The following is a 16,477-nucleotide window of genomic DNA, read 5'->3' on the forward strand; positions in this document are numbered from 1 at the left end:
TCCCCCCCTTACCTTTGCAGAGGGTGGGCGAACATGGGCCAAAATCTTGTAAACATTCCAGTTGTTTTGGAAACTCCTGCAGGGTGAATCAAATTATTAGGAGCAAAGGAAGCAGCCATCTAACCTAGGCTAGTTCAAGACTGTCTACACTGGCTGGGATTGGCAGGAAATCCTTCCCAGCCCTTCCTGGAGATTCAAAGGACTGAATCCAGGATCTTCTGCATGCAAACCAGATATTCTGTCACTGAGCTATGGCCACTTCCCCTTCCTAAAAAATTAATTGCACAGAGGCCCTGGAAGGCCTTGTTCAAATTGTAGCTCCAACTTACCTTCCCCTAAGTTTAAGAGCTTCATCAAACCGTCCCTCATTCATCGCTGTTGTGACATCTTTAGTCTGTTGGAGGAAGACGATAGTGGCAAATTTATTTTTTATTTTTCATAATAATATTTATTAAATTTTCCATTTTAACAATCCAATTAAATCCACATTGGGGACGCGGGTGGCACTGTGGGTTAAACCACAGAGCCTAGGACATGCCGATCCTTAGAAGGTTGGCAGTTCGAATCCCCGCAATGGGGTGAGCTCCCGTTGCTCGGTCCCTGCTCCTGCCAACCTAGCAGTTCGAAAGCATGTCAAAAGTGCAAGTAGATAAATAGGTACCACTCCGGCGGGAAGGTAAACGGCGTTTCTGTGCGCTGCTCTGGCTCGCCAGAAGTGGCTTAGTCATGCTGGCCACATGACCCAGAAGCTGTACGCCGGCTCCCTCGGCCAATAATGCGAGATGAGCGCCGCAGCCCCAGAGTCGTCCACAACTGGACCTAATGGTCAGGGGTCCCTTTGCCTTTAAATCCACGTTAAATACATTCCAAATGATAATGCAATCAAACAGTCCAAATTTTATGCCAAATTATAAGTCTTTGATTTTTTACCCGCCCATAAGGTCCCAGGGGAGGTAACAACAATATAATATACCATTATGAAAAGAGCTATTTCAAATGGAACAGAACAATATACATTCAGCAAATGTGGTGGGGGCCCAGCAAAACAAAATACCTTAAATGCTGGGATAAAGAGGTGTGTTTTCTTGCCCCGCCCCCATAAACGCACATGCCAGCAAATAATACTTACAACTTGGACGCACTCCATGAGAGGAAGACGGACAGCTTGGTTACCAGAGAGGCTGACGACACAGGCTGGAGTATCCGGAGTTCCCTCCAGTAGCGCCATGACAGCTTCCACTCCCATCCTGCTTCCCTGCAAGATGGAGAACAGAAAAATGATTTTTTAAAAGAGTTTGGGGTTTTTTTTTGTATTTCTGCAAACACCTGAGCATGTCGGTACTTAGGGCCCTCGTACTTATGGGACTGCCTCTCCTGGTATGCCCCGCAGAGGACCTTAAGGTCCATGAATAATCATAGTTTAGACATCCCGGGCCCTAAGGAAGTTAGATTATCCTCCACCAGGGCCAGGGCCTTCTCAGTGATGGCTCTGACCTCGTGGAATGCTCTGTCCCATGAGACCAGGACCCTGCAGGATTTAACTTCCTTCTGCAGGGCCTGTAAGACAGAATTATTCCGCCTGGCTTTCAATTTGAACCTGGCCTGATCTTTTGTTCCCCTTCCTTCCCTCCCCCTCCCCTTTTTATGAAGATTACCCGCTCTGGGATCCCACAGCTAATCCTCCCCGGTCTCCTCGCTGGCCCAAGTGGAACTAATTTAGCCAGCCCTGGTGATCAGCTGATGTTTATTGGATGGATTCCCCCCTAAATTGATTTTTGATTTTATTGTTATTTATGCTTTATACCGTATTTTATGCTGTTTTTTTGTAGCATCAATTAAGTGTTTTAAATTTGTTGTTAGCCACCCTGAGCGCCGTTTCCTGAACAGGGAAGGGCGAGGTATAAATAAAAAATTATAATACTTCCCTCTTGTTTTACAGCAGCATAATTTTGGCTCCAATCTGGCCAACACTTGCCACCTGAGTTCATTATTAGAGGGAGTGTTAAGTAATTCATAATTATGTTATCGCTAATTACCTCCTGCTGTGTGAATGGTCACCAAGTGTTCTTATCATGTCAGACATTGCCAAAAAATGTGAGAGACTGCATTTCGTGGCCTTTTGTCCCCACAGTTTACAACGTGACACAACGGGCTCTAGTCCAAGAAAGCTCATATCTCAACTAGTCTGTCACGAGACCCTTTGCCCTTCTACAGAAGTGTAACATTCCCCACCAGCAGGCAATTAATTCCAGAGAAGTTAGTGACCTAGAGACAGAGGGACTGCATCAAGTGTGGGGAACCTTGGGGCCGCCAGGCGTTGCTGAACTGCAACTCCCATCAGCCCCAGCAAGCAGGGCCAACAGCCAGGGATTATGGGAACTGTAGTTTGGCAACATCTGGAGGGCCAAAGGTTCCCCACACCTGGACTACACCTTTAGAAATGTCTCCTCCTGCCTCTCACTCCAATATGCAATACAGTGGCACCTCTGGTTACGAACTTAATTCGTTCCGGAGGTCCGTTCTTAACCTGAAACTGTTCTTAACCTGAGGTACCACTTTAGCTAATGGGGCCTCCTGCTGCTGCCACGCCGCCATCGTGCGATTTCTGTTGTCATCCTGAAGCAAAGTTCTTAACCCAAGGTACTACTTCCAGGTTAGCGAAGTCTGTAACCCAAATTGTTTGTAACCCGAGGTGTTTGTAACCCGAGATACCACTGTACAGTGGTACCTCAGGTTAAGAACTTAATTCGTTCTGGAAGCCCGATCTTAACCTGAAGCACCACTTTAGCTAATGGGGCCTTTTGCTGCTGCCGCGACGCCAGAGCACAATTTCTGTTCTCATCCTGAAGCAAAGTTCTTGACCTGAGGTACTATTTCTGGGTTAGTGGAGTCAGTAACCTGAAGCGTCTGTAACCTGAGGTACCACTGTATTGTTTACAGGCATGTCATCTATATGACAAACTGCGGGTGGCAGTGGAAGATAGGAGTGCCTGGCGTGCTCTGGTCCATGGGGTCACGAAGAGTCGGACACGACTGAACAACAACAACAACATCTATATGAAGCATCAGAAACAAAACTGCATTGCTTTTTACCAGGATGCGATCAAAGGCAGAGGGGGTCCCACCACGCTGCACATGTCCAAGGATGGTGACTCTCGTGTCATAGCCCAGGCGTTTCACAACCAGCTGCAGAGAGAAGAGAGGTGCAAAAAATAAATAAATGACACTATCCCTTCAACGGTAAGAATGTTCACTGGACAACAGAGGGAGAACCAGGGTTTCATTACTCTTTGAGTCCTTTGGTTGTACAAACCCGCCCTTTTTAACTGTGCAGGGTAATAATTAATTAATTAATAATAATAATAATAATAATAATAATAATAATTTATTATTTATACCCTGCCCATCTGGCTGAGTCTCCCCAGCCCAGTGGCGTAGCGTGGGGGGTGCAGGGGGGGCCGGCCGCACCAGGCGCAACATCGGGGGGGGGGGGCGCGCTCGCACTCGAAGTGCTAAAATCAGTGCTAAAATCCACGGGTTAGGGGGCGCAAATTACTTGCCTTGCCCCGGGTGCTGACAACCCAACCTACGCCACTGCCCCAGCCACTCTGGGTGGCTCCCAATAAAATGTTAAAAACAGTACAGCATTAAATATTAAAAACTTCCCTAAACAGGGCTGCCTTCAGATGTCTTTTAAAGATAGGATAACTGTTTATTTCCTTCACATCTGAAGGGAGGGCGTTCCACAGGGTGGGCGCCACTACCGAGAAGGCCCTCTGTCTGGTTCCCTGTAACCTCACTTCTCGCAATGAGGGAACCGCCAGAAGGCCCTCGGAGCTGGACCTCAGTGTCCGGGCTGAACGATGGGGGTGGAGACGCTCCTTCAGGTATACAGGACCGAGGCCATTTAGGGCTTTAAAGGTCAGCACCAACACTTTGAATTGTGCTTGGAAACGTACTGGGAGCCAATGCAGATCTCTCAGGACTGGTGTTATGTGGTCCCGGCGGCCACTCCCAGTCACCAGTCTAGCTGCCGCATTCTGGATTAATTGCAGTTTCCGGGTCACCTTCAAAGGTAGCCCCACATAGAATGCATTGCTGTAGTCCAAGCGAGAGATAACTAGAGCATGCACCACTCTGGTGAGACAGTCATTCTGCCTCCCAGCGAGTATTTCAGCTCAATCTCAATGTTAGGGCAAAGGACATTGACACAGATGCTCCGAGCAGAAACAGGATTGCATCACCCACACTTTTAATGTCTTCTGAGGTGATCGGCTTGCCGTGCTTGTCAATAGCTCCTTCAGCCACAATAATGATGTTCAGCCTTGAGCCTCGGGTTCTTGTCTGTGGAGAAGAAAGGAGGGGGAGAGAGAGAGATCCACTTTAAACCATGTTCCAGGCCTGGTTTGGAGACAGAAACTGCCTTGGACAGCGAAGAAAGGCTGCTGGGAACCCAACCTTGGTGATTCTCCTGCTTTCAGTGCCATCAATCTCTTCTCTGCTCAGTTGCTGCTGCCATATCCTCTGCTCAGTTGCTGCTGCCATATCCTTAATCAAGGCTGGAGACAGGTTTGTGCAGCCTAGAGGGCCTGACTGTGAAACTCAGGCTACCCTAGGTTTGTCTAGCTTCTCCAGCTCACCAGGCCTTTGAGGTGGCTTAGGACCTGTGAGGGTGTCCCATTGTTTTGGTGCAGATTTCGTTCACTGACTCCAAATACTTCAACTGATTTGCTTTTTTAAACATTCTCCAGCCAGTACAGTACACAGCATCAACATATTACAGCACGGTGGGCTGCCCTGAGATACTGGCTCAAGATCTCAGTCTTTGGCCTAGGGAAGAGGTTACTTCCATACCTAAACAACGAGGAGTTTACCAGCTCATGGATGAAAATTATGGTTAGAAAAGCCACTTCGACTGGTATGCCACCTTCTCTCCTGTACCATCTGGGCTATGATACCACCCTTGAATCTCTGAGGCAAAGGCTCTCCGATCTCAATCTCATATTATCTGTGGCCCATTAGCACTAGGAATTCACTATGGGTTCGAGTTTCAGACACCTGCATATCTTAGAAATTTGTCTGTACCAACAGATCGCGTCTTTTCACCAAAGTCAAGTTAAATGTATTCCCATCAGAAGTGTTAAACAGCAGACTGAGAGGTTTCCCTTATCAAAATAAGATCTGTGTATGCTCTCAGAACGTCGACTGCATGAGGCATATTTTATTGCATTGTGGACAATATGATCAAGCTAGGGAACTATTGTTTGAACTACTATTGGCAAATCGGCCGGGTCAATCTGAAGCCTACTATATCAAAGTTGTCTGTATGAATCTGTATTTTATTTATAATCCATGTTATGGGTCATTGGGGAACGTGGGTGGCACTGTGGGTTAAACCACAGAGCCTAGGGCTTGCTGATCAGAAGGTCAGCGGTTTGAATCCCTGCGATGGAGTGAGCTCCCGTTGCTCAGTCCCTGCTCCTGCCAACCTAGCAGTTCGAAATCACGTAAAGTGCAAGTAGATAAATAGGTACCGCTCCAGCGGGAAGGTAAACGGCGTTTCCGTGCGCTGCTCTGGTTCGCCAGAAGCGGCTTAGTCATGCTGGCCACATGACCCGGAAGCTGTACGCTGGCTCCCTCGGCCAATAAAGCGAGATGAGCGCCGCAACCCTAGAGTCGGCAACGACTGGACCTAATGGTCAGGGGTCCTTTACCTTTACCTTATGGGTCATTGGACCGCAATAAAGATTATTATTATTATTACCTCAGTTAGCCTCCTGCACAAGTGATCCTCCCAGTCGTCCTCTGGTGGAGATTCTGGAATGAAAACCCAGTCTGCACCACTTGCCAAGGCTGTTACAAGAGCTAGGTAACTAGAGGATGAGATAAAAGACGAACAATGAGCCATTACTGATTTGGTGCAAGATTTTAAGCTAGCAATAGTGCTTGAAAAATCCAAGCAGGGAAGGAGCTTTCCTAAAGGTTACTTAGGTCTGATTGGGGACTGATTCATATCATCCTCTCTCTGGGGAAACCCAGACTGTACTCAAGACTGGAGAAATTTGATCTTTCTGAATTCCAGTACCAATGGGATCCACACTTCATGGGCTAGTATGTGGATCAGAATGTAATCATCCTTCGGATCAGGCATAGGCCCTCCAGATGTTTTGGACTACAATTCCCATCATCCCTGACCACTGGTCCTCTTAGCTAAGGATCATGGGAGTTGTAGGCCAAAACATCTGGAGGGTCGAAGGTTGCCTATGTCTGCTTCAGATCATTCACTTCATTGATTTTGGCACCGCCATTTTTGTTTTTTTTAATGATCAAAATGCATTTTAAAACGTGACACTTGAGAGAAATAGGAATAGAAATTCCTACCCGCAGTGACGACCCATGACCTCCAGCACAAATGTCCTCTGGTGACTGCAAGGCAAAAGAAATAATAAAGCATTGCGAGTATTTTTTTTAAAGAAATGCTTTAAACATTCCAGAAAAGATTTGAGCTTTGTATGTAGGGAAAAATTAGGGATAGCTTCAGCGTGTGCCGTTTGCTCATCATCTTGGCACTAGCTTTCTAACTGTGAATGTTTATCTTTTTTGTTTTTGTCTTCTTTTTAATACTAAAAAGAAAACAAAAACAAAAAAGATAAACACAGATTCTCACATACAATGGTACCTCGGGTTAAGTACTTAATTCGTTCCGGAGGTCCATTCTTAACCTGAAACTGTTCTTAACCTGAAGCACCACTTTAGCTAATCGGGTCTCCTGCTGCCACCGCACCGCCAGAGCACAATTTCTGTTCTCATCCTGAAGCACTATTTCTGGGTTCGTGGAGTCTGTAACCTGAAGCGTATGTAACCTGAAGCATATGTAACCCGAGGTACCACTGTAATCAGAAAGACAAGGGATTGCACAGGCTCTTCTCAGAAAAAAAGAGAGTCCCAGGTCACTTCAACTGTTACCAAGAAGGCCCTCAAAATACCTCATTAAAACATGTACAAGCAGTGGTGGAGCGTATGCTACTACCACTCAGGTTGGGCACAAGGGACAAGCCCCCCAAGGAGGGTGGCACCAGGGCCGGATTTAGGTTTGATGAGGCCCTAAGCTACTGAATGTAATGGGTCCCTTTATATGTCCAGCTGTCCTTTGTCAACAACAAATTGTCACTGTTTTATGTTGAATATAGGCTATATGGTAATTTATGGACCTAATACAGTGGTACCTCAGGTTACATACACTTCAGGTTACACACTCCACTAACCCAGAAATACTGCTTCAGGTTAAGAACTTTGCTTCAGGATAAGAACAGAAATTGTGCTCCAGCGGCGTGGCAGCAGCAGGAGGCCCCATTACCTAAAGTGGTGCTTCAGATTAAGAACAGTTTCAGGTTAAGTACAGACTTCTGGAACGAATTAAGTATTTACCCGAGGTACCACTGTAGGTATCTAAAGCAATTTGCACATAACAAATAGGAGCCTACACAACACAAAACACTGTTGCTGTATGTAGGTTTTATGTTATTTGTTTTTTATCTTATATTTTGGAAACGTACATCCAGGTTTTTTCCCCTTTAAATTTTTTGGGAGCCCCACTATAGCTTGTTTAGTTTATACCTACATCTGGCACTGGGTGAGGCACAGAGAGAGCCTGCTGCGCTCAGGTGTGACCCTGGAGTGCAGCTGTGGCCAAACCAGGGTAAGCTGCCTTGGCAGCTTCCTTGCATGGTGCCACCCAGCCAACATTGCCGCTGACTCTCCTTTCTCCATCCCCGGGTCAGGCTTGACCTGGGCGTGGAGCTACGGCTGACTGTGTTGGGTTGTCGTGCGAGGAAACTGTTTCTGTAGCTCCCTTGTGCTCCGGAGCCAGGGTCTGATAAGGAGGAAGCCTTTTGTGGGGGTGGCTGGTTGCAAAAATATGCCTGGGGCCACAGATTCCACACACCCCCCCATGCTACACCACGGTGCACAAGTTTTACCTTGAAGATCCTTATACAGGCATACCTCGGGTTAAAGTTGCTTCAGGTTGAGCGCTTTCGGGTTGCGCTCCACAGTGACCAGGAAGTAACGGAATGTGTTACTTCCGGGTTTCGCCGCTCGTGCATGCGCAGACGCTCAAAATGACGTCATGCGCATGTGCGGAAGCGGCAAATTGCGACCAGCGCATGCGCATGACGTCATTTTGACCCTGAACGGATCCTGTTCGTATCCAGAGGTACCACTGTATTTTCTTGTTCTTTCTCTCTCTCTCTCTCTCACACACAAAACCTACCCTTATCTATTTAAGATATATATATTTAAAAATTCTACAACAGAGAGTAGGCAAACTGAGCCAAATCTTGCCTGTCTTTGCAAATATATTCTTTCCCATTTTATATGCTCCTGCATGAGGAAGGGCAAAGAGCTTCTGCGATTGCTCCGCAGCTGCCGTCTATATACACTTTCAAGCCTAGTCTGAAGGGCTAGGACTTTGTTGTCTTCTCTTTTTTTAAGCTGCAGAAAGAGATTCTCATAGTGCTGTAGAACTGTAGAAATCAAACAATGCCCACAAGTCTCACCTCTGAGCAGTGGTGGTGATAGCATCCACTATTTCCATTATCCTGTGGAGAGCGGAGTCCGTGCCAATGGTCATATCAGTGCCACAAAAGTCATTATCAATAGATCCAACCATGCCAACAATGTTTAGGTAACTAGACTTGCTGGCTTCTTCTGCCGTGATGCCACCTGGGGAGGTATTAGGCAAAGAACCAGTGGAATACCAGCATATGATATAATTACACCATCTCTGAAAGTTCACTCTCAAGGGCAGCTAAGATGAGGTTCTCCAAATATTGTTGGGACTTACAGTGAGGGGGGGAATTATTTGATCCCCTGCTAAATTTGCCCGTTTGCCCTCTGACGAAAAAATGACCAGTCCATAATTTTAATGACATCCTTGGACAGCTCTTTGGTCTTGGTCATGGTGGACTGATTGCTTCTGTTGACAGGTGTCTTTTGTACAGGTACTGTAACGAGCTGGGATTACAGGTAAGACCTCTCCCTTACAGCAGGTGCTTCTAATCTCAGCTCGTTACATACAGTGAAGATACCAGGTAGCCTGACATCTGGCTGGTTGGAGAGGGGATCAAATACTTATTTCACTCATTATAATGCACATCAATCTCTGACTTTTGTCTTCTGGGTTTCTGGGGTTTTTTTTTCCTCTTGTTATTCTGTCTCTCACAGCTATAATAAACCTACCATTAAAATTATGGACTGGTCATTTCTTCGTCAGAGGGCAAACGGGCAAATTTAGCAGGGGATCAAATACTTTCCCTCCCTCACTGTAGCATTCAGTTTTTAAGTGGCAATACCTGTCTTAACCAGCTCCTGCAGCAAACTAGTCCATTCCGCTCGGAAGGTATCCGCTCCAGTCAAGCTGCCGTCTCCCCCGATCACGCACAAGTTTGTGATTCCTCTCTTCACCAGGTTGCGAGCAGCCTTCAGGCGTCCTTCACGGGCACGGAAGTCCATGCACCGGGCGCTCCCGATGACAGTGCCACCCTAGGTGAGGGGACAAACCAGGTGAGAGCTGGAAGACAACATTATGGCCGCCTAACTTAGGTGCTGCTATGATGAAGAGAAGGAGTCCCTCCAGCAAATCTGGAAGAACAAAAAATCGAGGGAGGGAAAAATACTTTAGGTCATAGGTACTGTTAAGTTGTGGGTGAACATATCAGACGACACAGCGATTCTTCAAACAGCTCTTGTTTATTCACAGGCCAGAACAGAATTGAACTGAAGGGTTCAGCCAGCCTGCTTATATAGAGCTCCACTACAACGCAACAGCAACCACTTTCTGTAACTATCCAATCACTGAACGTCACTTTCAATCTCATATTTGCATATGTGAACCTGAGAGAAAACTATCTACAGCTGGCCCAGGGTGAAAACTTCAGTACATAACAGGTACCATGACAAAAAAGCTGCTTCAGATGAGGGGGGGGTCCCCCTCGGCCCATGAACAAATACTTTTGAATACTTTAATTACTTTCTGTTGGTAGAAAAGGGTCCATATTTTGCAACCTTGCCTTGTTTAACCATTGTGTCTATGGTATAAATCAGTGGTTCCCAATCTTGTTTTTGGACATGCCCCACCTAAGCATCTCTAAAATCCCGTGACATATAATTCTTATTATTCAAAAAGTGAACTCCTATTCATGTGGAAGAAGCCTAAAAAGCCATTAACTTGGTCTAACTCATTCTCGAATTGCCCCCGTCAAAATCAAATTGCACCCCTGTGGGGCATGTGCCCCACGTTGGGAACAACGGATATAAATAGTTTTAGTCACTACCTACCACGCATTCACATACCTGTGGTTTATTTATTTTGGTTTTATTTTATGTCTGTATTTGTTCAACAGTGAACTATTATTGATATGCTAGCCATTTTCAAATATCTCAAGGGCTGTCAACCTGGAAGAAAGAACAAACTTGTTTTCTCCTGGTTTGGAGGGTAGGACTCGAACCAATGGCTCCAAATTTTAAGAAAGGACTAAACATCAGGAAGTACCATATTTTTCACTCCATAAGACACATCTGACCATAAGACGCACCTAGTTTTTAGAGGAGGAAAACAAGGGAAAAAAATATTCTGAATGAAACAGTGGGTGTATGATTTTTGTGGTTCATGCTGTGGCCACAGACATGTGATCTGATGGTGAATTTGGGGTGACCCAATGCAAAAATCCCTGAGGATCCATGGGCTTTTACCTCCCCCCTCCCAGGCAGCCTCCGCTAGTCCCTTATCTCTCTTCTGATCCCACCGATCAGCTGTTTCCTTTCAACACTCCCTTCCCTCTTGTTTGCCTTAGTGTCTTTTCCTTAGCTGGAGAAGTTTTTTTGCTCCTCCTTTTCTTCTAATTTCTCTCCTTATTGCTTTAGTCTTCCTGCTTCCCCTCTTTGCAAGTTTGCTGTCTTTACCTCCCCCCTCCCAGGCAGCCTCCTTTATCTCTAGCGTCCCTTATCTCTCCCCACGATTGGCAAACAATCAGCGGCTTTGTTTCAACACCCACTTCCCTCTTTCAAAAAAAAAGAGAGCATGATCTGCTTTTTGCCCCATGGCAATTCGGTTCCAGGGACCACACATTTGCTCCATAAGACGCACAGACATTTCCCCTTACTTTTTAGGAAGAAAAAGGTGCATCTTATGGAGCGAAAAATACCGTACTTTGCAACAGTGAGAGCTGTTTGACAGTGGAACCTCCTTTGGGAGGCTATTGACTCTCCTTCCTTGGAAGCTTTTAAGCAGAGGCTGGATGGCCATCTGTCATGGATGCTTTAGCTGAGATTCCTGCATTGCAGGGGGAGGGTGGACTAGATGACCCTTGGGTCCCTTCCAACTCTCTACAATTCTACATGGACTATGCATATTGCCATCAGATCCTATTTGATAACACTGTATTTTGCAAAAGTTCATCCTCTCTCTCCTGCCAAGGATGTGAAGGCAGCAAACATCATTCTCCCTCTTCTCCCATTTTCTCCTCACAACAAACCTGTGAGGTAGGTTAGGTTAGGTAACTGGTTAACAACAGCATAGCATCCAATACTATCAGGGAAACAGGATAGCTTAGGAGACATAGGCCTGGATCCATTACTCTCTCCCTGACAGCCCACCTGCCATTTGAGGTGGCTGCTTCACTTTGCCTCATGGCTGGACTTGTCCTGGAGCTTATTTATTGAGGTAAACGGATCCCAAGTCCCACTCCACTCAACTACAGTTCCCAAGGTACTCCAAAAAGAGGCAATGCCCAGAAAAGCTATGACCTCTAAACATAGCTGTCAACCGCCCCTTATTTGGCGGGAAGGTCCCTTATCCCAGCACCGTGTCCCACTGCTGTCCCTTATTGATGATGTCCCTTAAATTTCCCGGGTTTCAAAGGAAGCAGCTCCTCTCCCTCCCTCCCTGTCGGCTAGGGAGGAGGGAGGCTCCAACTGTGTTGCTTGGCTGCATTGCTCACCCAATAAGGAGTCGAAGAACGACTGGGGGGTGGAGCTTGCATGCCTTGTGCTGATCAAATTGGCCGCGTTGCCTGGGGACTCGCCTTTGCTCAGCGCTTCCCAGCGGAGAGGTGACGGTGGTTTTCCTTGCTGCATCCCCTTTGCCGGGTTGCTGCGCTGTGGGAACCACCGCTTGAGGCTTTCTTTGGCTGCTGGCTGGGCTTTCTGCTTTTGGCTTGGAGGGGCTCAGAAGTTGAACATACCTGTGTTCTGAAAATCCCTTATTTTGGCTGCTGATCCGTTATTTTCGAGGCTGCTGGTCCCTTATTTTCAAATCTGTAAGTTGATAGCTATGCCTCTAATTCTCAGGTTCATTCTTTTGAGGAAAATGGCCAGCCTGATCTCCTGATTCAGGAGAGAGAGGGCTCCAAAATGCTACACCTCCCTGCTCTCTCTGCCAACCAAATTAATCCTCCTCACTACAAAGATCAAGGCATCTTAACCATCACCAAAATCCATTAGCTGCAACCATTTGAAGAGTTTTTGTAGTTGAGAATTTCACCCAATTAACCGTTATGTGTAAAGGGTTTGTGAGGAGAGATCAGGGCATTTTTTCAGCCAGAACTCAGTTCTGGCACCTCTCAGGTGGGCACCATTGCCTTAATAAGAGAATAACGGAGTTGTTCATGGTGAGTCCTGACACTTCTTTTTCTACAAAAAAAAAAAAAAAAAAAGCTACACTGGGAGAGATAATACATGTTTGCTACTCTATCTCTACAGTCTGGATGCTTAGAGTTGTGGCCAGACCAGAATCCTCTGCAATTCCTGTTTATGAAATTCAAAAAAGCCCCGACTCATGCAAGTATGGCTGCAAGCAAAGGTCAGCTCAGGTTTCGAGTTATTTTGGGTCTCAGGCATTCATTGTGACCCCAGCTATGGCGATATCATTACACTTAAGATGGACGACTTTGCCAGTGACCCCAACTGGCGAAAAGGTCAAGATGTTACAATAATTTTCCTCGTGACAGGAGCCCCTCACTCAACCAGCCGGTGACTTTCCTCAAACTGGAGAAGGAGCAAAGGAACTTCTCAAAGGGGAAAAGAATAACCTTTTTATATATATATAAAATAACACTGGACACTTTGATATAACACTTTGATATTTCCAGCGGTTTAAGATATTTTTATAAGGTTAAAATTAAAATCCCACTGGAGATTACCGTATTTTTCGCCCTATAGGACGCACTTTTCCCCCTCCAAAAATGAAGGGGAAATGTGTGTGCGTCCTATGGGGCGAATGCAGGCTTTCGCTGAAGCCTGGAGAGCGAGAGGGGTCTGTGCGCACCGACCCCTCTCGCTCTCCAGGCTTCAGGAAGCTATCAGCAAGCCTTGCAAGCCCGGTGGGAGGTCCTGCGGGCTCGCAAGGCTTGCAGGCAGCAGCCTGCAGCCCACAAGCTTGGGGGAAAGCGGGGAGGCGCAGCGCCGCCACCCCGCTATTCCCCGACCTGATCTGGAGGCTGGCGGGGGGGGGGGGAGAAGCAAGCTTGCTTCTCCCCCCTGCCAGCCCCACAAGCTCGGGGACAGCGGGGCAAGCCGCTGCCCCACGGAGGCTAGAGAGGCTGTCGCTGAAGGCAGAAGAGGGAGACGGAGCGCTCCATCTCCCTCTTCTAGCTTGGGGATGGCTGTGCAAACCTGGGGGGGAAATAAAAAATTTTTCCCTTGATTTCCCCCCAAAAAACTAGGTGCATCCTATGGGCCGGTGCGTCCTATAGGGCGAAAAATACAGTATGTCATGTATAGTGTCCATAAAATAAAAATAAATGAAATAAAGTAAACCTTATTCCCCTGTCAAAAAAACACCCCTGGGGCAGATTTGATAGAGGCACAGGGGACTGCAGAGGCAAAGAAGGAATAACAAAACAACAACCCACCAACCTGCCCACTTTCACCAGTGCAAGTAGAACTTGGCTGAGCACGTCTGGATCCAACCCAATGAAATGCAAACCATGCCCTAATTCTATAGCAGCTTTCCTGAAATATACTCGGAGTCGAGAGTGGATTTCATGCTCTTTATTCAGCTCACAGTGGTGAGGAGGAATGGAAGTTCCCCCAGAATGTCTGCTTTATATACATTATTTACACAATGGGCCCCACCTGATTGGCTAATTCCGGGATTCTCCTGTAGGCCAATCAGGGCGCGGGTTCACTTCCACCTGGAGCTGGATTGGGTAGCTCCTGTGGACCAATCAGACTGCTGCATTCTGAATCCTATTGTTCTAGGACCAATCAGACTGCTGCATTTTGGATCCTATACATAACATTTCCCCAAACTAGTGCCCTCCAGGCGTTTTGAACTACATTTCCCACCAACTTCAGCCAGCATAGTCAATAGTCAGAGATGAAGGGCGTTATCGTTACCACATAATACTCATTCTTCATTTGTAAGCAATTGATCACTTAGTGTGGCAGCACCCACACTATGGTCCCATTCATTCTTTTCGGCAGTTGCTAAAAACTTTCTGGTGTAGGCAAGCCAACCCAGATATGTAGAATGTTGACATGTGTTTTAATCTGGTCCTTAGCTTAACACTGATTTTAAATTTTTTTGGGGGTGGGAATGTTTTAAATAACTGTTTTTAACTGTTCTTTTTCTACTTATAATTCATCGTTTTATTCTTTTTCTTAAATCCACGTGGAGGATTTCCGGCTTTGCTTTTTTAAACAAAGCAGTATATACATTTTGTGAAATAAATAAACAGTTGAAAGCATCAGGGGGGCACCAGATGGTTCTGTAGTATCATAATACCCTGAAATCTCAGCACTGGTGACATCTAGGGTAAGGAGGACAGCTCTGAAGCCTCTCACACCCTGAGGGGCAACATCCAAGGGGCCGACTTACCAGTTGCAGCATCATGGACACACTTTCCCATGTTGCTTCCTTAATATTGTCACCGCCGTCCACAAGTCCTTGGTAGCCCTGAAACAAAAGTCAGAAGAGATTACAGTGGTACCTTGGGTTAAGTACTTAATTCGTTCCGGAGGTCCGTACTTAACCTGAAACTGTTCTTAACCTGAAGCACCACTATAGCTAATGGGGCCTCCCGCTGCCGCCGTGCACGATTTCTGTTCTCATCCTGAAGCAAAGTTCTTAACCCGAGGTACTATTTCTGGGTTAGCGGAGTCTGTAACCTGAGGCATCTGTAACCTGAAGCGTATGTAACCTGAGGTATCACTGTTTTTAAAGAGACAAACCATCTCCTCTAGAGCTGCTTAACTCAAGAAAACATACTGAAGAAGGAATGTTAAGGACAAGGTGCAGTTCAAGTACATTGCCAGGCTGGTGCATTGTTTGACCTCAGGATATTTCCCGCTCCTTTAGCCACTGTAGCAACATTGAACAGGAAGCACCTCAACTAATAATAATAGCAAATTATTATTTATACCTGCCCATCTGGCTGGGCTTCCCCAGCCACTCTGAGCGGCTTCCAACAAAATATTAAAATACAGCAATGCATCAAACATTAAAAGCTTCCCTCAACAAGGCTGCCTTCAGATGTCGTCTAAAAGTCTGGTAGTTGTTGTTCTCTTTGACATCTGGTAGGAGGGCGTTCCACAGGGCAGGTGCCACTACCGATAAGGCCCTGGGCCTGGTTCCCTGTAGTTTTGCTTCTTGCAGTGAGGGAACCACCAGAAGGAAGAAGAAGAAGAAGAAGAAGAAGAAGAAGAAGAAGAAGAAGAGGAGGAGGAGGAGGAGGAGTTTGGATTTGATATCCCGCTTTATTCAGGCCCTTGGCGCTGGACCTCATGTCAGGGTAGAACAATGGGGGTGGAGATGCTCCTTGCATAGGGTCTGTGGGGCACCAGAGTAGCTGATGTGGCATTACCACTGCTATGCAACCTATGGCGACTCTAATAGTCCTGTTTGGTCTAGCAGCAGCAATCAGCAGCAGAGTTAACAGAATAATAAACCCATTTGCAGTAGAATGAGGTGGAAATGAGGTGGAAGAATGGACTATACCATTTGGGTCTGAAGATGGAGCATCGTATTTGTAAATACTCTCCAGCAGAAAAAGCTCACTGTGAGTAAGTGGTAACCTAGTACAGGTGGGGAGAGATGGAGCTTGAACGTTCCTCTCTGGTGTGCGTGCGTACGTTTAACTTGCAAGAATTTTACATGAGTGCAAGTTCAAAAATAGTTAAACGGCAGCCCCCTGAGGCTTCAAGTGGTGCAGCCCACTCTAGAAAATAGAGACATTCTATGCTTTAGAATGGAATGTCCCTATTTACATGCTGGGACGTGGGTGGCACTGTGGGTTAAACCACAGAGCCTAGGACTTGCTGATCAGAAGGTCGGCGGTTTGAATCCCCACGATGGGGTGAGCTCCCGTTGCTCGGTCCCTGCTCCTGCCAACCTAGCAGTTCAAAAGCACGTAAAAGTGGAAGGAGATCAATAGGTACCGCTCTGGCGGGAAGGTACGTCTGGGACACGGGTGGTGCT

General features: G+C 46.6%; 2 protein-coding genes across 2 annotated transcripts in view; both read right to left on the bottom strand.

Annotated features, from left to right (window-relative positions):
- Positions 1-16,477, bottom strand: part of CSAD (cysteine sulfinic acid decarboxylase) — a 742,174-nt gene that overhangs the window by 539,511 nt on the left and 186,186 nt on the right. The window lies entirely within an intron of this gene.
- PFKM (phosphofructokinase, muscle) overlaps positions 1-16,477 on the bottom strand; it is a 39,144-nt gene that overhangs the window by 13,021 nt on the left and 9,646 nt on the right. The window contains exons 3-12 of the mRNA XM_083427459.1: positions 14,879-14,956; positions 9,354-9,543; positions 8,559-8,724; positions 6,382-6,426; positions 5,765-5,873; positions 4,249-4,344; positions 3,094-3,186; positions 1,130-1,255; positions 330-394; positions 13-76 (exon numbers count right to left, since the gene is read on the bottom strand). Of these exons, the coding sequence (XP_083283585.1) occupies positions 13-76; positions 330-394; positions 1,130-1,255; positions 3,094-3,186; positions 4,249-4,344; positions 5,765-5,873; positions 6,382-6,426; positions 8,559-8,724; positions 9,354-9,543; positions 14,879-14,956 (1,032 nt within the window). The remainder of the gene's footprint in view (positions 1-12; positions 77-329; positions 395-1,129; positions 1,256-3,093; positions 3,187-4,248; positions 4,345-5,764; positions 5,874-6,381; positions 6,427-8,558; positions 8,725-9,353; positions 9,544-14,878; positions 14,957-16,477) is intronic.

Source organism: Podarcis tiliguerta (assembly GCF_965153285.1).
Source record: "Podarcis tiliguerta genome assembly, chromosome: 2".
In the NCBI taxonomy this organism is placed as follows: domain Eukaryota; kingdom Metazoa; phylum Chordata; class Lepidosauria; order Squamata; family Lacertidae; genus Podarcis; species Podarcis tiliguerta.